Source organism: Lepisma saccharinum, chromosome 3, assembly GCF_977018435.1.
Source record: "Lepisma saccharinum chromosome 3, izLepSacc3.1, whole genome shotgun sequence".
Classification (NCBI taxonomy): Eukaryota; Metazoa; Arthropoda; class Insecta; order Zygentoma; family Lepismatidae; genus Lepisma; species Lepisma saccharinum.
Genome location: NC_139231.1, coordinates 107,819,863 through 107,844,691, shown reverse-complemented (window position 1 = coordinate 107,844,691; position 24,829 = coordinate 107,819,863). Strand labels below are relative to the sequence as shown.

Genomic DNA, 24,829 nt, shown 5'->3' with positions numbered 1-24,829 from the left:
TGGACACCCTGTATTTGTATACATTGTTGTGCACTTGATTAACGATATAAATGTGTAATTCAGTGCACACTAAATATATTTTCCAAGTTGAATCTACAATTTTTCAATATTTACAACCCTATGAAATACAGGGTGTACACAAATGAATATCAGTTTAAGAAGTCACTGCCATCTTTACAACTGGAGCTGTCATGCGGTAGAGTTAGGAAACAAATTTAGGCACATAGAAACTTCCACAGTTGGTCTTTCATCACATGTAGGAGACACCCAGCTGGGGTTACTTAAATAACCACACAAAACACTTACAACTTCAATATTTATTTGTGTACATCTTGTGCATACTTGCACAATAAAAGTTGTTAACTACAAGTTTTGTTGAAGAGTTTTAGGTTCGATACCTTTCTATTTCTTATGTTGTCATTTTCTCTATTACAGGTAATTCTCCCAATATATCTATTTGGTCAACACAAAATGCAAAGATGGATTCATCAGATCCATTTTTGTTCACTGCTGCGGCTCCAAGCTCAACATCTACAACAATCAACAATCGCAACACGAGGAGAAGATTAATATTCAGTGATTGCACCAAGACTGTTGCAGCTTTGCCCACCTCTCCAATAACATCATCTACGGTGTGTCAGATAAAGAAAGAGCACAGCTACCAGAAATCAGGAGGCAATGCTTCTGGTGTTGTCGACTTGGTGACACCTGCACTAGGTTCACTGAGCATAAATCAAAGTGTGTCTGGTGATCAACAATCAGACTTGGTAACATCTGGTAATCAACAATCGGACTTGGTAACAAATGAATCGTCTATCCAGTTAGAAGCAAGTAGTGATGCCAAAAGCAGCAGTAATGTCCTGGTGGCGCAAGAGAAAAAGCTTCGCCCTCCTCATGGTATTTTGTCGCCGCCGAAGTTTAACCCAGTGTTTTTCAGTGATAAATCATCGAGCTCGAATGGAAGTGTTGCTTCGTGCACTACAGTGAAAAGTTCTGTTGCTGGTAGTGCCTCTCATCAGTCTGTTAGCTCAAATATTGATGTCTTCAAGGATATGACAGTGCAAAGAACACCTGGAATATCATCTTCTGGCAGCTCAACTCAGAACACTGGACCTCTTGCAGGTAGTGTTTTGTCTTGGCAAACCACTAGCCAGTCAGCTTCTTCGGCAAATCTTCCAGTCGTAACTAAACAAGTGTCTTTAGTTCGTTCACTTTTGTCAACCTCCGGGACTGAGGCTTTGAGGTCAGAACCATTATCTACTTCATCTGGAATTATATGTAGGGTAGAATATCCCCAACCTTCAACTTGGACATCTTCTGCTACCATTAAATCTTCATTTGGACCCCCTAGTAGTCTGTTCAGTTCAGGACATTCAGGATTCAGTGCATTCGGATCTGGACCTTCCAGCTTCAGTTTGTTTGGTCAAACCACCTCATCCAATTCAAACCTCTTCAGTCCAAGTATATTTGCAACCAGTTCTAGTGAAAATACCACAAGTTGCACATCAGCTTATAGCCTCTTTCCCAAAAGCACGGCTGCTTCTATCCAAAGCTGCAACTTGAAAGTTCGCACCCAGTCTACAGTTCCATCATCAGAGCACAATGTATTTGAGATGCCCACTTCTGTCTGCGCAAACAGTTTTAGCTTGTTTGGTCAAGGCACATCGCTTAGCTGTCCGAGTACCACATCCTCATCTGCCGCCACTTTTACTTTCTCACCAGTTACAAAATCTGTGTTTAATCTCTTGAACGACTCTTCGGTTTCGACAACTAAGGCATCTGCATCACATCCTGTAGACATTCCCGTTTCTTCAGCGAACTATTGTTTGTTCGGTAACAGCTCTGTAATATCAACCACAGGATACAGCTTGTTTGGCCAGAACACTGTCACTTCAACCATTTCAACATTGTCATTCAGCCTTTTTGGCCAGACATCAGTTGCATCAAGTTCTTTTGATTTCAAGATGGACAAACCTGTGGACAGTTTCCTTGTGTCACCTTCAGGTAGCTCATCACCTGGATGTAATGTGTTTAGTCAAGCTACTCCTAAGATAGTGATGTCGACATCTAGCACCAAGCCCGCTGAGTTGGGTTTTGCTATAACGACTAATGCTGTTGGTGGGCTTAATCTATTCAGTGCATCTACACCAGCTGCTTCAGGTAAGTTGATGTGTGGATACATTTTTCTTCCAAATTGGTCTTTCGACCTCTTGTTCGTTATATTTACCCACACGTAGGAAAAAGTTGCTGCTGTTACAAAATTGGTGGCCACGGTGGCTCAGTCGGTAACGCGTCTGACTATCATGCTAAAGGTACCACGTTCGAGCCCCGGGCGGTTCAAATCTGGGAACTTTTCTAATTTTGGAAGCGGCCGCGGCACCCACCCAGCTTCTAATAACATGGGTACCTGGGGGGAAACCCTGGGGGGTAAAGGTGGTCAGGGGCGTGATTCTGATCACATCACCCCACTCACAACCGGATCAAGAAAGTCGTTACCACCACCACAACACACGCCTTCATGGCATGGTGCTAAGAACAGGGGAGCACTTTACTTTTTTGTTACAAAATTGTTAAAACAGTTGACATTCATCTTTGGTAGACATGCGATGTAATAGCAAAAATCAAGAGGCTATATGCAATGCAGGGTTATTTTTGATGATAGGGTGTACGGTGTAGAAAATTCAGGGTATTTTCAATAAGTCCCTAGCAATGGCAATGTGCTCTTCACTGTTCATACATGTATACCTGCTGGAAAATGACTTCGGACCTCATAACAAAAGCACAAAAAATACAGAAGATTCATGTGAAAAGCTATTATTAAGCTTTTAGATACAGCAAAAAATGCATATATTATAAGCATAAATTCGAAGTAAATTTACGTAAGTAAATTAACTAATTCGAATTTATGCTTATATATGATAGTGAGTAAGTCGCACGGAACCAAAAAAAAAGTGAATGCATACATTAGTACGGAGTCATGTTGCCTTTACTTTTGAGAACCATTTGGATGTGCTTGGGCATGGAATCACTAAGACATCAGAAGTAATTTAAGTCCATGTCAAAGCACCATATTTTCTTTGGAAAGTTCTGTTTGGAGGGGCTGTAGGTTCAGAATCTTTTTATTTCCCAGGAATTGCTTCATACGATGCCAAAAATTTTCAATTGGGTTGAGATCGGGGCTATTCCTAGGCCACTCTAACATCTTTATCTGTTGTTCCTCAAGCCATTTCCTTACCTTCTTAGCCGTGTGACAAGGAGCGTTATCATGCATGAAAAGATCACACTCGTGGATCTGAAGCATATCCACTAAATGGTCCTTAAGAATGTTGATATATCGGTCTGCGTTCATCGTCACGTTTTGTGGTAAAAAATATAAACCTGCCCTACCATTTTCACCCACACCATTACAGACTGGGAGTGCCTGACGGCCGGAACCGTATACTTTGGGTCATATCGATCTGAAGATGATGGTCGTCGAATCTTAGCAGCTCCCATTCGGTACAGTTGGAATGAGCTTTCATCGGAAAACATGACTATCCTCCATTGTGCTGGTGTCCAGTGTGCATATTTCTTTGCAAAAGCAAGACGGTCTTTCTTCATGCGGGCAGTGAATAGTGGCTTCTTAGCAGCAGTACGACACGGCAAATCCAAGTCTTTTTGTAAACGGTGCTGGATCGTGCGAACACTGTTTTCCAGCAGACTCAGGTGCATTTCTTATAAGGTCTGACTCTCAGTCGAGGGTTTTTCTTTATTTCTCTCAATTAGGAGAGCGTCTGTAGATTTGGTTGTTTTTCTTTCCTCCCACCACCGAATTTGTGCTTTGGAATGACAGTCTGAGGCAGTCCTCTGGGGGCTGCCAGTACCTTCATTATGGTTGATTTTGCATGACCTGTTTGTTTACATATCGTCTTTATCGGGACGTTTTCACTTTGCCATGCAATAATGCTGGCTTTTTCCACACTACTACAGTACTTTCCCAGCATATCACAAATACACCTGTACAGTAGTCAAATATCTGACACAAATACAGTAGGAAAATATCCACCACAAAGTGCACCACACGGAAACACAGCAATTTATCACACACAGTACAGCAGGAAGTCACCCTTCCTGTGTCAACTAACAATAGGAAATGAAATGAACTTGCTTATCAGCAGTAATACACTGCTGTCATATACGTTCATGCAGACAGAATTCCGTGTTCGAAACAAAACAACACTAGATACAAGCTCATATCTTGTGGGTGTGCGAATTACTCACAATTACAGAATAATAAGTATTCTAAAGAAATATGTTTAAAAAATACTAAACTTATTTTACTTACGATTATTGAGTATGTACTATTTCTAAACAACGTTTCAGGAATCAACTGTTCCCTTCAATTCCTTTTCTACAATAGTTATTCCTATATCATTTTTCCTTGTTTTTAATTCAATTTGACGTGGCTATGAAGCGATCTCGCTAGTCAAGAAGGAACCTGATGAAGGGAACAGTTGATTCCTGAAACGTTGTTTGGAAATAGTACATACTCACTAATCGTAAGTAAAATAAGTTTAGTATTTTTTAAATGTATTTCTTAAAATATATTTTTAGAATACTTATTATACTAGATACAAGGCTACAAAGTGATAGACCGCTTACTATGGCAGATTTCACGGTAACGGTTCCAATTGTTTTATGATTTCTCCTAGCACAAAGACTAAATATCATAGAATTTTGGAAATCATTGTCTCACAAAATTTGAACCTTCCTTAAAGTAATGAGCACTGTTTGGACTAAAAAAAAAAAGTTATTTATGTTGAAATAAAACAACTTGAAAATTACCTTACGCACTTGTCATGGACAAGATATTCTTCGTCGACAAGCGACAGTAAATATTGTAGAAGCGTGGGAATGAATGTAGAAGTAAATCGGAACCTTAGTAGAATTCATTTAGGGACTATTTTAATGCTAAGGGAACCAAACCTAACCTAACCACGAAAGCATATATTGAACAAAACCTTAAGTAATCACTAAAACTCCGCAGTATGTGTTAAGAGATGTACATCGCAATTGAACCATGTAAAAATTGCATTCGTAGCATGATGAAATCACAATAAAACAAAAGGAACTTGGGCCGATTTCACATGAGGTCCGAAGTCATTTTGCGGTGGGTGTAGATACATATTACCTTACTGTTTGAACTTGAACTTTTAGCAGATTTCTGGTTTCCAATAAAACCTGCACCACGTGCAGCATAAATTATTGGTAAATTTTTACTTTTTTTTTTCAAAATGGGAGAATGTTCTGATTACATGTCCTTGGAGTGTTCATTTGTCGTGCTTCCCTGCAAATTAGGTGTACCCAGCATCAATTGGGCTGACAATAGAACCAATTATCTGTAAATCTATTCCGTAAGATTGCTACAATGCTTTGCTTATACATGGTTATAATTTTTTTTACTGATTTCATCTCTATAATGATTCTCTTGCAAATTTTTTTTTGTACATCTTGACAAGTTTGGAAAGCACGTACTCACACTGGAAAAGTTCTCGTACCAAGAGGGTAGGATGCAGGAGAGATTCTTGTGTACTAAATGTTAAATCCATGAAAAGTCCTGTCCCTCCATATGTCAGTAGTCACTTGCAATCAATGTGTTAGAAGCAGCCTCCCTGGTGGCATAGTGGTTAAACCGTTGCCTTTTAATCAAGGAGTCCCAGGTTCGATACCCGTTTGACACCCATAGTCATTTGGATGTAAACTGTAGGTCCAGTTTCGATTAGCTTATCTGTGCATAAAGTGGGCTTTAAAACTAAAACCAACTCAACTCAATATGTTAGAGAATTATGATACAACATATCAGAATTTCATGCAGCTCAACTCAATATGTTAGAGAATTACAATACAACAAATCTGAATTTCTTTCTGCATGAAATGTTTTCTAGACCAGTTGGGGAAATATGTATATATTCGTATGGGGAAAAGCCCATAAGCTTTTAAGTGAAAACAGCTTTGCCCATTTTCTAAGGTTTTCTATTAATTTTGCTCGCTACTAATGACTGAGCATTCTGAGTGAAGGACTCAGTCTTACCACTGGATATTAATGGGTTTTCATTCCCATTCTTTGACGTAAATGTACCTCTGTGTCTGATCCTTGATTACTTTCACTATCTGGTCACAATTATCTCCAAGAGTTACATAAAAGAGAAAAGTTACATAAAGAGAGGAAAATACAAGAAGTTATGACTAGAGATAGAATTTTTATGAGCTTGCATGCATGAATGTGCATGGAGAGAGAGGGAGAGACTGACCGAGAAACGTTTTCCTTTTTAACGCCTTGTTATAATGTAACAGGATCCTGCATGTGTTCAACTATACAGCAGAGATTCGTGGTTGCATTTGAAACTTACATATTTGATTTTTTTCTTTTAATACACCATACACTGTAACCAGTCAATGGAATGGCCAATCCGTAGAGTTTGAATTTCTGACAAATAATAAGCAGCTCATCTTCAGTTAAAAAGCATAAGATAGAATATGCAACTTAAATGTAGTTTGTAAAAAATCTGACATTAAGGGTTCAGGGATTATCCGGCCCTCATGGTGGAGTGGTTAGCACATTTTGCTACGATGCCGGGGGTCACGGGTTCGAATCCCAGCCTGGGCATGGATGTTTGAGTGTGTCCACTCATCAATTTCATCACATCATCATTCATCCCCATCTTCGCAAATTAGTCAAAAGTGGAAAAAAAAAACTGAAGTAAAATAAAGCCAATAAATCAAGGTTCAGGGATTAAATCCCACAACTTCACTCTACCCACATTTCTGCTGGTTGTTTCCATTCTGTACTGTTGGTCTTAATATATTTTTCAACATAAGTGATAAATGATAGTGCCTGCAATGAACCTGTTGGATACATACATCATAGAAATATGCTGTTTTTTGAGGACTCATAACATTGAAACAACGCTTGCAAGCAAAATGCTATAATGAAAGTTGTAGTTCTTTGAATCTCACATTATAGAATAGTACCGGTCTAGATTAGCCTGCCTGTGCATAAAGTGGACTGAAAACAACAAAAAAACTTGACTCACTGAAAACCTGTCAGTATTGTATGGTGACACCCTGTTTGTGTTTTCCTCAGATATATAGAAATTTATGCTATCTGATCTGCCAAACAGTTCAAATGTAGGAAAAGAAACTGACAGTATTTTTCGTATTTTACACCACTTTTTTGTCTTAAAAATCCCACCATATTTGAAATAAACTAAATAAGTCTGCATACTTTCTGATTTTGTACTTTTGACTTGTTTCTCATTTTTTCCCATCCATACATAAACATTCACATCATGAAGTAAGCTACATGATAGAGCAGGTATTTGTTAGAAATTCGTATTACAATCTCCATGGCAGAGTGGTCATTAGAATGTCCCATATGTTCTAGGTTTGGACTCTGAGTAAGAACCCCAATAGGTTGAAAAACAACATAAAATAACTGAGAAAGATATTCACATTGTTGGTAGGGCATATCTATGAAAATTTTAAGTCATAAGTTTATTTGGTTGAGTTTTATGTCATAAACATCTCAATCCTACTTGCAATTTTATTAACAGCAGAAAATATTTTATCTACGTATAACACACCAACACTTTGTTTGTGTGCATGTATGTTTTAAATGTTCTAGTCGATTAGTATTAATTGAAAATAACTGTGCTGTATTCTGCGTGAAATTACTTATATGTTTGTGCGCGTGCATGTGTGGGGCTGCTTTATTATTCATTTCTTGCTTTTGTAGCTTTTTTGTACACATTCAGAGATTCTTAGCAGATTTCTTTCTCTTATTTAGATGTACCAAAGAGGGTGGTCAGAAAACCCGTGAGAAAACAGAGTGAGTGTCAAAATGATACATTAAAGGAAGCAGATAGCAAAACAAGTAGACATTTTTTAATATGTAGAATTATTTTTTAGAATTTGGATTTTAGAATTGAGATATTTTGATGTGTTAAATTTTACCGGTGACAGGTTTGTAGTAATTTTATTTATTTTGTAGTTATTGCACATCATATGAACAAGACATATTTTTTTACATTTATACTTCAGAATATTCTTCTGGAGATGTAAAAAGTGTATTTATACTTTTCATTCAACAATTTTTTTAAGTGACCCAAACAGCAAATTTCAGTATTGGGCATCACTGAGGAGTAGTTCTGCTGCTTTGTAATCAAAGGATTCCAGGTTCAATCCCTTGTATAGGCAAAGGAACAGTCATTCAGACCCCGTTTTGAAGCGTAGGTTCAGTCTCAATTAGCCTGAGTGTAAATTACCTTAAATTCACTTCAAACTTGGTTTTAGGGGATTTTTCATTTTAAAGAAAATCAATGCTCTTTGTGGAATATGTCATTTTCGTATATCTTTCAGCAAAATTGTAGTAATTTATGGAAGATGTATACTTTTGTTGTATGTACACGGCTTATTCCATGTCAAATCAACCGATAAAAATTATTTTTGAAACTTTAGGATTCAGATTTTTTAGATTTTTTGTTTATACATTGCACCTATCAAGAGAACAAAAACTGCCAAATTTCAGATTTTTTCAGATCTTAGTTTTTGAGTTATCGACTTTCAAAGAAGCAAAAATCCCAAAATTTGATAACATTTTGAAATCTTTAACAGCTGTAGATCAAAAACTATTTGACCTAGAGAGCTCAATTTGGGCTTATTCTCTTCTGCTTGTAATGAGCTTTAATTTGAAATACAACATGACTGTGCTATTTAATTTTTTTAATTTTTAAGAAACTTAAAAAAAATGTTTTTTTTAAATCTAAAAAAAAATCATTATCTTTTTTTTTAAAAAAATATATGATATGAAGACATCAATTGACTATTTGTGTGCAAAATTTCATAATGGGATGGCAATGGGTTCCTATGGAAATTATTTTTTTTGTATTGTAATGTGTGCTAAATTTGCTAAATTTGTTGACTTATATGTTATAACCACAACAATAAGCTGAGTGGTTGATGTTGAAGTCTTCATATTAGTCTATTTTATAATATTTGGAGTTCAAATAACATGAAAATACCTAAAACTTATCACTTTTAATATCAGGTAAGCAAATTGAAAAATGTACGAGGGGAAGTCATTAAATAACAGGAATTTTATTCTAAACTTAACCTTTAGCCACCTGAGCCAATTTTCACCAAAATGCAGAATTTTAAAAAAATGACTGTAGATCGGACATAATTGCCGTAGACAGACAAATAATATATTGTTTTACTCGGAATGAACCATAGATTGGGACTTTATAAAATATATGCACATTCGGCGTATATGTGGAGGGATTGGGGGAAAGGGAAACTGAAAATTGCAAAATTTTTGAAGAAAAAATGTTTTTTTTTTGCCCCAGCCCAACAAAAGGTACACAACGAACATACAATAACAATACACATGGAAATAATCATGGGAGTGTTAGGAACAAGAAAATAATTGCACTATTATCATATGATCAATAGAACACGACTTGTACCCTCAAAATGACATATCTGCGTGCCACTGACTCAAGTCTCGAATTTCAACAACATACAAAGTTACCTTCAAATAACTGTAGATCGGTCGGTAATTGCCGTATACAGACAAAATATATATCGTTTTACTCGGAATAAACCATAGATTCGGACTATATAAAATTTATGCACATTCGGTGTATATATGGAGGGAGGGGTGGGGATGAACCTGAAAATTCAATTTTGAAAAAATTGGGGTTTTGCCCCCCTCCCCTCCACCCCAACAAAAAGTACAAGACAGTGTCACTATACACATGGGAAATAATCGCTAGAGTTTTAGGAACACGAAAATAATTGCACTATTATCATATGACCCAATTGTTGTCAATATGTCGAGCCTTCAGTCCAGACTGTCCTAAGAAAGGTTGCAGGTTGGGAGCGGTCCTTTCAGTTTGGGGTGGGGGTTGCCAGTGGACAGGAGATGCAGGAGGGGAGGGGGAACGTGTGTCACGTCTTTGGAAACACTGCAGGCACTATTAGCACTAATGGCACAAACACACACACTCTCACAAACTAATTGATGAGGTCGTATAACAAACTTCACACAAAAAAAAGCCAACTGATGCACGCACAAAACCACCACCGCTGAGCTACGGGATGTTGCTAGAACGATAGCCAGGAAAGGGGTGATGAAAGCGTGCCAAATCTACCCCTTTCTTGCATCTGCGGCACCTTTTTATTTTTACACAATGCAGGTCACATTGCAGCAACTTGAAAAACATGTGCTTGGCAACAAACACCTGTTTTCATCTTTCTTTGTAATATCGCTAATTTCCTCAAACCCTCATCCCCCCTCCTTCCCTTGTGGCGACACTGGGAAAATTCCTTGTAACCTTGGGTACCGAGAAGCAAACTTTTCACCCGTCTAGTTTCCAGTGGTGGAAGAAAAGAATTGGTAACCAATCTGGCCTTTGTTTGTCGGAATTCTTTTTCCTTTGTGAGGAAGCTGCACAAAAAATAAACGCCATTTTCCCACCTTTTTTGTTCGACACCAAGATGTGCAAGAGTCATAATTGTTTGATATGTGTGTTAACAATAATGTAAAAGAAGAAAATCTCAAATCCAGCCAAGAATAGTGACATTATGATGTAAAAACTATGAGCATGCTAGAGGATCTCGATCGAGATGCTCAGAATGCAAGGGGTTGCATGTAGGATCTCGATCGAGACATTCAGGATGCAAAAGGTTAATGGAGATTTATGCACAACGAACATTTGTCTTTCGACACTCAAAAAGGTTCCTTAGCAAGATGCCATAAAGGTGTCGTGACAATCGAGAAGTATTCGCCTGCACAGTAGCTTGTACAGCATGTCTGCTCCACTGTAGATTTGCACCGTAGAAGAGCTACAAAGTGTTATTCGTTTTTTGTGGTCAGATGGAGTGAAACCTTCTGAAATCTAGAGCTAAATGAAGGTTCAGTACGGAGACAATTGTTTGTCAGGGGAGAGTATATGAATGGGTGGAAAGATTTATAAAGACTGAAAACGAAATGTCAGTGATGAACACCGGAATGGGAGGCCAGTTTGTGTGGCAACTAAGGCAGTGAAACAGTAGATCGATCAGTGAATCCGTTAATTTAGTACACACTCCCCTGACTTAAACAATTATCTCCATACTGAACCTTCATTCTGCTGTAGATTTCAGCATAGGCATGCGCATACCCTCTGATGAAGGGGGGGGGGGGCCTTGATGAAAGTTCATTTGGAGAAAGAAAAACCTCATTTCATCTCACTGTGTTATTGTATTGATGGGTATGGAACAGGGGTGTATATAGAGTGGGTTCGGAACCACTGAAAATAACTGTATTAGAAGAATACACACCTCTGTAGCACTGATTTTCTTTGCCCCCCTCTATTATTCCCCCTAATTTACATATGAACATGGTTTCGTATAGCAGATTCAAAACAACTGCACATAATATGTTCACTTCCAACAGTGATCGCCATTAGGGGCCGGTTGCTCCCTCATATTTTGCCCCTAAACTATAGCCTTTTAATACTAAGCCTTGTCTGCAAAGAAAAAGTAAACTGTCCTTGACCCTCCCCACTGTTCCGCAATCGCTTCTACCAATTTCTAATGTATGGGGAATTTATTCTTGGAAACACATAGGTAACAAAACTAACGAATAAACTGTATGCAAATGTTAATAACAAGAAATTTGCTAGAGAACGAAGTTGTATAGTTCAATTCCATAGGAAATAATGCACCTTTCATACTTGCTTGGTACTTTCGTCAGCTTGAAAATACTTAATTATGTAAATAGCATAATATCGTTTATTAACATGAAGATTCCTCTGCACTAAAGTCCTAAGCAAGAGTATTAGAGGGGACTGCTGCCCCCTCTTGTCCACCTGTGCGCATGCCTATGGATTTCAGAAGGTTTCAATCCCTCTGACACCACAAAAAACGAATAACACTTCGTAGCTCTTCTACGGTGCAAGTCAACAGTGGAGCGGACATGCTGTACGAGCTACTGCGCAGGCGCATACTGCTCAATTGTCACGACACCTTTATGGCATGTTGCTAAGGAACCTTTTTGAGTGCCAAAATATAAATTTTTGTTGTGCGTAAATCTCCATTAAGTTTAGAATAAAATTCCTGTTATTTAATGACTTCCCCTCGTACATTTTACAATTTGCTTACCTGATATTAAAAGTGATTAGTTTTAGGTATTTTCATGTTATTTGAACTCCAAATAGTATAAAATAGACTAATATGAAGACTTCAACATCAACCACTCAGCATATAGTTGCGCTTATAACATAGAAGTCAACAAATTTAGCAAATTTTGCACACAATACAATACAAAAAAATTAATTTCCATAGGAACCCATTGCCATCCCTTTATGAAATTTTGCACACAAATAGTCAATTGATGTTTTCAAGTCATATTTTTTTTAAAAAAAATTAAAAATGGTGTTTTTGAGATTATCAAATAACATTTTTTTAAAGTTTCTTAAAAATTAAAAAGATTGAAATGCCACAGTCATATTGTATTTCAAATTAATGCTCATTAAAAGCATAAGAGAATGACTCCCAATTTGAGCTCTCTAGGTCAAATAGTTTTTGATCTACAGCTGTTTAAAGATTTCAAAATGTTATCAAATTTTGGAATTTTTGCTTTTTTCAAAGTCAATAACAATTAAAAGCCGAAAAAATATGAAATTTGGCAGTTTTCGTCAACTTGACTGGTACTACCACTGCACCAAAAATTATTAATTTCTGAGATGTCGAGGTTCAGACCCAGGTTGATTTGGCATGGAATAACCTGTACATATTGCTTGCGTTGTAGAATTATTTCTCCTGTAGTGTACAGTTAATTCAAGCACATACACACAATTTTTGGTGTAACGTTATGAGTGACCACATGCTTCCTTCATCAGATATTAAGAAGGGATGAAGATACAGTGTGTTCTGAAATGTTACATCAAAAATTGTGTTTATGTGCTTGTATGAAATGTAAACTACAAGAGAAATTAATCATATGACGTGACTTCTTAAGTCTCATGCTGGCAACATATTTTTACTTCTTACGTCACGTGCTGGCAACGTGTTTGTTAAAAACAATAAAAAGATACACAAACAACATGATAAATACACTTTAGGAGTTCTTCCAAGCTTTCGATTCCATCTCAGAATCATCATCAGGGCTGGTCGAGAGGCGACGGCGGAACTTCAACCGCATCCCTTCCGTCGCCTCTTGACCAACTCTAATGATGATTCAGAGATGAAATCGAAATCTTGGAAGAACTCCTAAAGAGTCTTTTATCGTGCTGTTTGTGTTTTTTTAAATTGTTTTTAACAAAGAAATTAATCATTTATGAAAGATTTATCAATTTAATTTTATGATGTTCCCTTGCATTTTTGATATTTCAAGAAATGCCTGCCATTGGTAACCATGAACCAGTTATGCATAGCTTGAAGCCATGTAGCATAAAAATGAAGAATTTATGAACAGATCGCTCCAAGAAAATGACAAGACATTGTAATATTAACGCTTTTCTTATAATCTCATAACCTATGCTACATGAAAATTCTCTTATAAAATCTGTAAAGTACTATCTTTGGTTTGCTTTTCACTTTCCACTATCTTGATCTTGTCGGAGGACGTGTCCAGCCATTCCAGGAAACATTATTTTCTAGTTTTGCACCTAATTTTATGTGTGAATTTTCCATCCTGTGTCTGTGTATCATAAAGATGCCAGTTATAGTTCTTTTGTGCATTGTGCTTGTCAAAACTTACAATTCAAATTAATAAGAATATGTAAATTATACAGCTTGATCATAAAGTATTTCCCTGATAAAGAAAATTTATAGCATGTAAACTATAAGAGCTGGGAACATGCTGTTTCCGGTTTCCAACACTATACCATGTACTGCAAGTTTTTATTCCTGTACAATGCTGCCGTTTGTGAACCATGCTTGTGGCGCTCCAGTCAGTTCATCCAAAATAGCATCTGTACAAGAGAAAGCACAATATGTGCTGTGGTTTCATAAAATGCAGTCACCAGTTAACAGTGCAGCTGTTGTTTAAGAGTATGATGTTATACAAAGTTTAGAGAGCCTGAAAGTGTCACCAACCAAGTGTAGGTGAGGAAACCCCAAGCTTTCACACGTAGCCCAAGGAAACCATTACATCGTGCATCAAGTGAACTAGGTATCCCAAGGTCTACAGTTGTCAAAATTCCACTTAAAGGCTCCACTTACATGCATAGAAAGTGCATATTGTGTAGTCATGGAAACCACAGGATTTACCCTCATCGTGCTTCATTTGCAACTGACCTCCGTTCAAATTCCAGCCTGGGCATGGGAGTTCTCGGTGAGTGACCCTTCATCAATTTCGTCATATCATCATATTGCCGCAATTAGCAAAAGTGTCAGAAAAGTGTGCAAGAAAATGAAATTCAGTCTTTCAAGCATTGACCAAGACAGCCCGGTATACGCTGGTCTAGTGAACGTCACTTCCGGCGCTGTTGCTATAGCAACAGTTTACCTGGCAATATACAACGCGCTGTCCTCCGTACTTCCCCCATGCAGTGAGTATTGGAAGCGGACCACAAGGGATACCTTTTATTCTTAGTGACAGGGTTTTTCAACGAAAATGGTAATATGTATCTTACACCATTGTAAAGATTACATTCAGAAGAATACGTACATAAAATACAGGTTGCTTTCAGGTGACAAGTTAATGAAAAAATGGAAGAACAAAAGCAGGCACTCTCCATGAAAGTGACCGGCAACTTACGATTTCTTCGGTTTCCGCTACACAGGCTTGCTGACGGGTAAATGAACGTAAGTCGCATGGTTCTTTGTCTGTGGTCAGATATGTCTTATTGCTATGTGTATGATTACAATCATTGTGCACATTAGGCATATTTCGTGCCTTTGCACTAATGGGTATTCAAAAACTACAATGCATTTTCTCGATCGGAAGAATACATATGTGTAGTACATGGTCATAGACGTCGAAAGAAATTCTTGTAGGGGTAGTCAGGCCATTGACATATTTTAATAGTAGTAGTAGTAATATTGGGAGTGTCTAAAGTGATTTCAGTCAATAGTCGGAACAGCAACCACAAATGAATAGGGACTACTACTAATATCAACAACAATAATAAATGCATATGAAGATAACAATGGTTTATTATTATTATTGATTGGGTGATTTGGTGTTTTAAGTCCAGTTTATGCACAGTAAGGCTAATCGGGACTGGGCCTACAGTCTAAATTGTAATCCGAACCACTATGTGCCTCCACCGTATTATTATTATTATTGCATCCAAAGTAAATGTGTAAACTCAAGGTGTATCACGTCTGTTATTTCAGGAAATTAGGTTCGCATTTACATCTTAAACGAATGGCACTTTCCAAAATATATTATGTTCTTGAATTTCCAGAAATTCTGAATAATCGTAACTCGTAAATAAGCGATTTCTAACCGAAAATATTGTACTGCCAATTATAGATTATGAGGAATTGAGATAATACGAAAGAAATCTCTCCCCTAGAAGCTTATCTTCCCGCTTCTTGGAAATTCACCCCTTTTCCGAGTTATGCATATCGCTGTGTGCATTAAGGACTATTGAACGAAAGATTGAGCATGTGATAAATGCAGTGGCATAAATAACACCCTCGCGGTGCGCAGGTGGGGGGCGCACGAGCTTCGGGGCGCAGTAAGAATGATAAACTAAGAAAGACCGATAGTTCACTTTCGGCGTTAAAATATATTTTCAACGGAACATATTATATTTTATGCCCTTAACTGCAAACAGAAAATGTTAATCACAAGTAGAAAGTGGATTACCAGATTAGAAAACAAAACTTCATTAGCTGAATGGTTTACGTAGCCGAAGGGTAGACGACAGGGAAGAGAACACGCTGGCAACGCTAATCATCACCCTACTTACAATTTTTACCAAACGGAAAAGAGAAGTTAAAAAAATTCTTCCTCGACGAAATGATTTTCCAAGCTAAAATTCATCAAAAATTACTTGAGAAGCACAATGTCAGGAGTGACAGCGATCGAGTTCGAAAACTAGCAAACAAGAATTTGCTTCCATGAAAAAATGCAGAGGACTGCTAATGATCATTTGACAATATCGTAATTTTTGTAATAACAGTCTGTTTTCATATATAATTATCATATATAATTTTTTACAGCTTCTCTGTTGTCTTAACCTTTCGTATCAGTTTTTACATTGATTCAAATTACATGTATGCATTTCATGTTTTTATATACCTAACATAAATGTGGGCGTGAATTAATATTTTAGAAAAGAAATATATTTGTATATTTTTAGGCGACTATGGGCACACAACTGAAAGTTGCGCGGGGAGCCTGGGGTGCGCAGAGCATGTTAGTTACGCTACTGGATACATTCCTGGCGCCTGGAGCCTACTGATCGACCTGAAGGTGTTTTCAGCTTGGCAGCCCATTATTAATTACAACAAATTGTTTTCATTCTAATATTTTTGCATAAAAGAACATGATAAAGTGATAAGTTGAAATAATAACAAGATAATGATGGACAGAGGAAACGGCACATGTTGTGTTCAACCCTTTTGCCCTCGTAATAGGCTCGTAACAAAGGAATAGAGGCTACATTGGTTATGTAAAATATTTAATCTGGTTTACGTAAATATAAAGAAAGCAGTGGCAGCGATTGGGTTCCAAAACCGGGGGGGCAAGGTGTCAAAACTGGGAGGTAAAGACAGTATATTTCCCTTTGTAGATAAGATTTAACATAGTACGGGGGCAAAAGTGGGCGAAAAAGTGGGGGGAATTGCCGCTGCTGAAAGAAAGATAATAAACATCTCTTCGCACATACACAAAGCTATTGCAAAATTTTCGAAGAAGTGCTAGTCACAACACGTGCGACATCTAATTATCGCTTTCCTTAACATCATATTCTTTCCTTCATGCTTGCTTTCACCTTTCCTTTGACGACGCCTTCTTATCTTGTGCATCTGGAACTACGAAAGTGGTTCTCCTTACATGCTAACCCTCCCTCCTTCATTGTTTTCGGCTCATCTTTCCAAAACCTCAGCAACGCTCTATAGCCAACGCCATGTTACCGACCTTAGCAACGACCGTAGCAACCGGTTGTTTATTGCCAATATGGCCACACCCATGCGCAGGACCAGCAGACGACTTGACCAGCGTATAGTGCGTGTTTCTCCAATAAAGCCACCTTCCATGCGTTCTGGATTGTTAATACTCGGGATGCATGAACCTTTAGTGACTTTCATTCATACTCTGTGTGAAACAATTGCTGCACTGCAACTGGTGATTTCAGCTTCATGAAACTACAGCACTTTCTCTTCCACAGATGTCATTTGTACACTACTGACTGCTGATTGCATTGTCATAAACATAGTTCGTAGATGGTACAGGAATAAGAACTTGCACCATTTTTTTATGTTTTGTCACAGACTTCATGTTCCTAGTGCTTATAGTGTAAGTGCTATAATTTTTTGTTTATCAGGGAAAAACTTATGGCCATGCTGTATTTATGCTTCTTCTTTTGTGATATTTCGCTGCTTCTTATTGTATATTTTGACAAAAACCAAACCATTAGAAGTTGAAACTGACAACATTGATACTAGAACTAGTGTGCATTTTTTTTTAATGGATGATATTCAACTTGACGTCATCACTTTGGGAAGAAACAGCATGAAGGCAAACAGATTCACATGTGTTAAGGAAACCGTATGAGAAGCCTTCTTACAGTGAGAAAATTTGCTTTATTTTATGTGCACACATTCCTCATATGATAAATCATACCTTGAAACACTTTGGCAAAGATCATATGTACAATGCTTACTCAACATGTTTTTAATCCAGGATCTGATCTGTTTGCCCGAAATATTGCGGTGGACCGTGATTTTGCACAATGAACTATGGGGGAAGTTGTTTGCTGAATATCATCCATTGAACATTCATAATCTTTTCATTTAATTTTGAATTCAAAATCCAACAGTCTTTATATGTTAATTGCCAGTAATAATATAACATAATTGTTACTATGAACTACGGTTAGCTATTTAAAAAAGCATTGTTACATACTGTATAAATATTAGCTTGGTGAAGGTTCGGTGGAAATTGTAATTTTTACTCCATAAGTTCAACTTTATAAATTTTTTCTGTAAAAATGCCTCACAGTTAGTATTACATTGATTATAGAGTTCTCTTAGTTCACTGCTTCCAGCAATGAAGCAGTGTATGTGTGTGAAGGAAAGTAAAGTACATTATGAGAGGGATTTTTCCAATGTTTGATGAAGCATTTACTATATTTAACTACAGCATTGTGTGTTGTGATAATGTAATATTACATGATGATAATGTAATATTGTAATATGTTAGTTCTGGAGCTGAGCTGATACACATTTTTTTAGTATTTAAAAGTATTAGCTTTAAATTAATGACCAGTATACTAGTCTGTACTTTTGCAGGTTCCAAATCTCATAGATTTTTTACAAAATGCAGATTTTCAATTATTTCCACATCAAAATTTTATGACAAAGGTTGACTTTTGTGATTAAATTCTAGCTGCTTTAATACCAGGTGTGCCGGTTAATAATTCTTAATTTAGTTGTTGGATGGCGCTGGAAGCAAGGGTTGGTGCACAGTCTCAACTGTTATGTCAGTGTGTTGCCAGAACAGTACCTGTCAAAATGCCGTGGATGTGCAACCGAGTGCGAGTGATCGTGATATTGGGGTTGTGTGGGAAACATGTTGACCTTCAAACCAAATAAGGAGCATGTGCAGCATGTCCTGCTTTTCTTGTTCAATCAAAAGAAAAACGCGAGTGAAAGCCATCGTATCCTTGTGGACACGTACGGTGACAATGTCCCAGCCGAAAAAATTCCAAGACGCCGAATTGCAAGCACTGTTAGACAAAGACGATATGCAAACGCAACAACAACTGGCAGAGAAGTTAAATGTTAGTCGCCAAACCATATCTGATCATCTTCATGCCATGGGAAAGATCCAGAAGGCAGGAAAAAGGGTCCCACATCATCTGAATGACAGAAAAATGGAAAAGCGAAAAACGGTGTGTGAGGTGTTACTTTCTCGGCATGAAAGAAAGTCTTTCTTGCATCGGATAGTGGCGGGACGAAAAAGGGATCTACTTTGAGAACCCAAAATGCAAAAAGTCATGGGTTGACCCAGGACAACCTTCTACATCGACCGCAAAACCGAATTGCTTCGGAAGGAAGACAATGCTGTGCATTTGGTGGGATCAGAAGGGTGTGTTGTACCATGAGCTTCTGAAACTAGGTGAGTCAGTGAATGCTGTTCGCTACCGTCAACAACTCATCAATTTGAAATATGCATTGATCGAAAAGCACCCAGATTGGGCGACAAGACACGGAAAAGTGATTTTGCAGCACGACAACGCCTCATCACACACAGCGAAAGTTGTCAGAGACACCATTTTTGCACTTGGCTGGGAATTCTTGCCCCACCCGCCATACTCACCAGACGTAGCCCCTTCGGACTACCACCTGTTTTCATCGATGTCTCACTCACTTTCCCAGCGACACTTCAACAATTACGAAGATGTCGAACAATGGCTTGCTGACTGGATCACTTGAAAATGTGAAAATTTTTTCTGGAAGGGCATCCACAATTTGATGGACAGATGGTTACAATGTATAGCTATCGATGGCACATGCTTTGAATAAAGAATTTGTTACCTTTCTCCCCAGATACACTTGTTTTCTTTCGGATCAATTATGAATTATTAACTGGCACACCTGGTAACCTGAATGGGTACATATGCAGAGAGAGTATTTATATTCACTGAGAAGATATAAAGTTAAAATCAACATGAAAGCAATCTCAAAGGCATGTTTATAATTGGTATAAGGGTCTCGATGATTTGCACCTGAGTTATCTGCTCGGCCCTAGTTCATATTTGCTATTTCTCCTGCAACAATGATGATTAGCTGTAACATTTACAGGGCATCATCAGAAGCATAGAAAGATTCCTACTTCGGCAGGAAGTAGCGTAGCTAAGTATATCGTTTCCCATAGTTATGACACGTCCGAAAGTTTCTCAAGATATCAGTGCATCTCTTTCATGAGTGAATACAAAAATTCCTCATTTGAAGAACTGAGGCTTGAAGATTATTTACTGTCATCTAAGAAAACTGACAATAGTAATGTATTATCAGATGGATTTGGTTTTGGATTCAACCAGATTTCAAACATTCAACTTCGTTTAATCAAACTAGCAGAAGGTAATATTCTATTTTGTATTTTGTCATGGAGTGGGCTGTCAATGCTTGTTGCTAATCTGCATGCTTGGCTTGTTATGCAAGTGAAATTGTATTCCTATTGTAATTAAAATGTTCATTTTGTGAACTTGATTTATTTATAATTGATTTTTATATAACTTATTTTATTATGTTGTGTACATTCTCCACATTATGATGGAGCAAACATTCATCTGATTTCTCTTTCGTTTTATTTGTCTTGTATTTATGTTACTCTGATAAATGGATTGTATGTACCACTCCCATTTATTTTTTCACTATTTTAATCCACTCCGTGCTTGTATACATAATAATTGTTTGTGAAATCTGTAGATATTGGTTAATAGCACTACCAATGCATCTCTTGAAAAATATGAAAGTTTGTAGCATGGAAGAAATAGAAACATTATTAAAATATAGATGCAAATTCACTTTTGAATTTTGTTCCATGCGTTTGTCCTGGGCTTTCAAAGATAGTTGTTTATACGTATATAGAAGGCAATTGTTATTATTTAAAGACACAGTTCTTGTGATTGTGCTCAATGTTTTTGCATCTTACATGCTGTTTTGTTATGCTTAAGTATTAATTAGTTAAAGTTTCCAACAACTATTTAAAAAGGACTGGGATTGACAAACTATTAATCACAAACTACGAGTAACTTGCGGAGGTTTCATTGGCTTGTGAATGACTGGCTACACTCTACAGGTGCTGGCAGTAGTCTTCAGGGATACTTTTGTGTCTGTGCCCTCCTACCGTAGGGAATGGACAGTCTGGTCATTATTTTGACGATAATAACAACAGTCATCCATTACACTAGAATAATTCGCAGTCTCATGTGCAACCAAACAATCTCTTCAATTACCAATAAAAATAATGGATTTATGTGTACTAGTAAGCAAAGCTGAAGGAAAAAGATCCTTCTGTGCTGCTAATGTCCTTCCGTCCATGCCAAGAATCAGGATCTCAGTAACTTTTCAGACAATGGAACCATATGCACTGTGCACACTGGAGAGTCACATGACTGCAACAGCCAATCCATGTTTCTGGTATTAAAGTTGCTTCTATAGAAGACGTGGCCACCAGTTATTTCAGGCAACTTTCCTAGTATGTCTCCCATAGTGCTTCTCTTTGATATGCATCCATCTGCTATTGCATATGATGACAGTTACGCCAGAGGTGTAAAGATATAATCTTTGGTGGGGTGAGAGATCTACCAAATATGTACTAGCTCTAAGCAACATAAATTTACTTAATCGACCTGTCTGGTAGTGGGAGATGAAAATAGGGCAATATTATTATTCTACCCTCTTATTCCTATTGAATTCATGTCAGCTGTTGAACCCTTCACTTTAAAATTCTGGTTGCAACTGTGAAGAGGACAATCAATCTCAAGTGATTTGCAGATATCACAGAAATTGAGTAAAATGAAGAAAATTACCTAAGGTTAAAAAATGTTGCAAATAAAAGTTAACATCTTTGATAATTTGTTATTTATTTTCAAACTTGGAAAGTAGCCCCATGACTCGGAGAACTTGACTATCTCTGTCTTAGTCCATGTTCACATAGGAGATAGCAAATTGGCAGACAACAATCTGTTGTAAGGATTGGAACCAACATCTGTGGTGGAGTGGTTAGCACAGCTATGATGTCAGGAGTACCAGGTTTGAATCCCAGCCTGGGAATGGGTGTTCTTTATGAGTGTCCCTCCATGAATTTCATCATATTGTCACTCATTATCATTGTTGCGATTAGCCAAAAATGACAGAAAAGTGATGCTAAATAACAAGAATCAAGTTGAAGGGATTGGAAATTTCTTGAGCCTGTGCATATAATCTGCACTGGGATAGCTTATAGGGGTTACAGGCTGTGAAAGCTACAGCTTTGATTTTTGCTTTGTACTGTTTTTGTTGAGTTTTGCTTGGTACCGTTCTGTAATTTGTAATTAAAAAGTATATTGTTGATTTTCTACAGAGCATTCCCTGACATTTGCTACGAGAGTCGGTGGCAAGCTGCCCGGCATCAGCGCTTGTCTTTCCTGGTGAACGGATCAGAGACAGTCGCTAGAGTCTGCTATTAAAATTACAGTTTTCATATTGTGTACTAACCTTGACTACAGAAGGTGTTGAAAATGATGTCCCTCTGCTGCAACACATTCCTGGCATATCCGAAGGAAATTGGAAAATTTACACATGCAAGTTCGTCTACTGTAATTCTCCCGATTTTTCGTACAATACTCTCTTTTAACTCACGGATGGTGTGCGGATTGTCTTTGTATACTTTATTTTCCCATTTTTCTTTCCACTTTTATTCAGAACTGACCCTGTTACTCTAAACTTTTTTACGAGGTTTAATATAAGCGACTGTCGCGGACCCGTTTACAAGGAAAGACAACCCTGATGCCGGGCCAGTTGCTGCCGAGTCTTGTAGCGAATGTCAGGGAATGCTCTGTATAATACGACTATGTATTTAGACATGTGTAAGCCACATTGGAAAAAAATAAGTTTGCTTGGAATTTCTGTCAAGGATGAAGAAAGAAACAGAAGTCTTGAGAAATGTGACAATGTTTCAAATTTGTAAACTCCCACCACTCAAAGCAATATTGCTGGATGCAATAAACAGATTGAAGTGGTGGATTTCATTCCTTTCTCTATCAGTACCTGAGTTGATCAATCAGTGAAATATGGTTTAAATGAAAGCAGGTTATATCAAGAAATATCAAGTTGCAAATATTATAATAAGAATATTTCATCCAATCCAGAAGTGTGGCCTGCACATTCCTAAATATGGTATATTCTGTGTAGAATGTTACTCACTGGGCTATTACGGGTGTAATTTGTCCTCATTCCATGTGTATGTGCACATACATTAAATTTCACTGTTTCTTCAAATATTTTAACATGATGTTTTCAGAATTATTGTGTAGATACAGACATATGTTCTGTATTGAAGTATGGATTTCAAAATTGTGTCACAGAATTACTGATGAAAACTACAAAAGGGCATTCCAGCATTACATCTGTGCTTTCATACATAAAATGTAGTCATGTAGACATGCGATTGGATTGAAATTTTCATAATGAACTGATTTCATAGAATTATGAAGTACTTTGTGGTGTCTGCTAACAAATGAAAAAAATATTTTACTATGATGTCAGCCTGAATGCGTGAAAAGCATTAACAGAAATGTGTTACATGTGTGATGCTTTAAAACTGTAGAACAGACTTCATTTGCCTCTGAAGCATATAAACCAGTGGTTCTCAACCTTCGTGAACCCACATCCAGGTTAATTCATTTTTTTAAAGATCCTAACAATTTTACTCTTAATTAACTTCATAATTTTTTAAACTTTATACGTTAATTAATATATACCCCTGAAATTTAATAAATAAATTATGGCATAATCATGGAGAGTATTAGTTTGATTATGTCTAGGTTTAAATTCGTCTACAACAACTGGATCTAATACAGGGTGGCTACTCACCGGGAATTCCTTGAATTCCGGGAATTATGCATAAATTGTACTTGAATTTTTCTCCGTAGACGTGAAAAATTACAACTTTTTCTAATCCAAATCCTATTCACATTTTATGCAAACAAAAATTATTTTCGTAAAATTTTCTTGCTTACTTCGCTCGCAATTCCTGCTTTTCTTAGTCGTATCAAGTTTATAACCATAGCTAGGAGTCGGCCCTGAGTGCCGAACTATCTAAATGAAAAATGGTGTAAAATTGATTGATTTGTAGTTTTAAGTCCACTTTATGCACAGAAATCCTACTCGGGACTGGACATACAGTTTGAAGTGGGATCCGAACTACTGTGCCATGTGGAGAAAAAAAATGAAATAGTATGTTCGATCACAAATGCTTTAGCGCCAACTTCTACCCTCTTTTTGCATAATTTACGAGGATAATAACATCTTTGATACTACTACTACTACTAATAACAACAACAACAACAACAATGTTGGTCCCGGCGGGTTCGAATCCTGGCTTGGGCATGGATGTTTGTGACTGTCCATTCATCAATTTCATCATATCACTCATCCCCATCTTCGCAAATTAGCCAAATGTGGCACAAGAAGTGAAGTAAAATGAAACAAATCAATAATAATGATAATATAATATTATTATTAGTATTAGTACGTTTATTCTGACACTTTCTCCCTGCCTGCTCGGACAAAAATTCGTGGTTGCACCTCTGATTGTAAATAGAAACTGTGCACCTTAAATTAAATATTTTAATTATATTACGTATACCGTTTAATTGAATTTTAATTTTTGGATGTAGGAATCACATAGACCCTTTATATTATGAAGATATTTGTGTGTGGATGTTGAGAGGCGGCAATACGTAAGGTTGAAATAGAGAATACATCTGCTTGAATTTTTCGAAAGTTTGCCTTGAGAACCGGGAATTATACTTGAATTTTATCATAGTCCTAGAGTAGCCACCCTGTAATAGAATCCTTTAGTTTCCTCTTGTCAATATGATTAAATTAATGTGGTCATGCTCCATTTTGGTTACTG

At 37.2% G+C, this 24,829-nt stretch overlaps 1 protein-coding gene across 8 annotated transcripts in view; it reads left to right on the top strand.

The window, feature by feature from the left end:
- Positions 1–24,829, top strand: part of LOC145985288 (uncharacterized) — a 59,424-nt gene that overhangs the window by 14,517 nt on the left and 20,078 nt on the right. For 3 of the 8 annotated variants that reach the window (XM_083119118.1, XM_083119115.1, XM_083119116.1), the window contains 3 exons: positions 436–2,160; positions 7,826–7,867; positions 20,008–20,286. In XM_083119118.1, the coding sequence (XP_082975244.1) occupies positions 480–2,160; positions 7,826–7,867; positions 20,008–20,286 (2,002 nt within the window). In that variant the 5' untranslated portion in view covers positions 436–479. The remainder of the gene's footprint in view (positions 1–435; positions 2,161–7,825; positions 7,868–20,007; positions 20,287–24,829) is intronic. The other 5 variants (XM_083119122.1, XM_083119120.1, XM_083119123.1 and 2 more) reach the window with 3 other exon arrangements.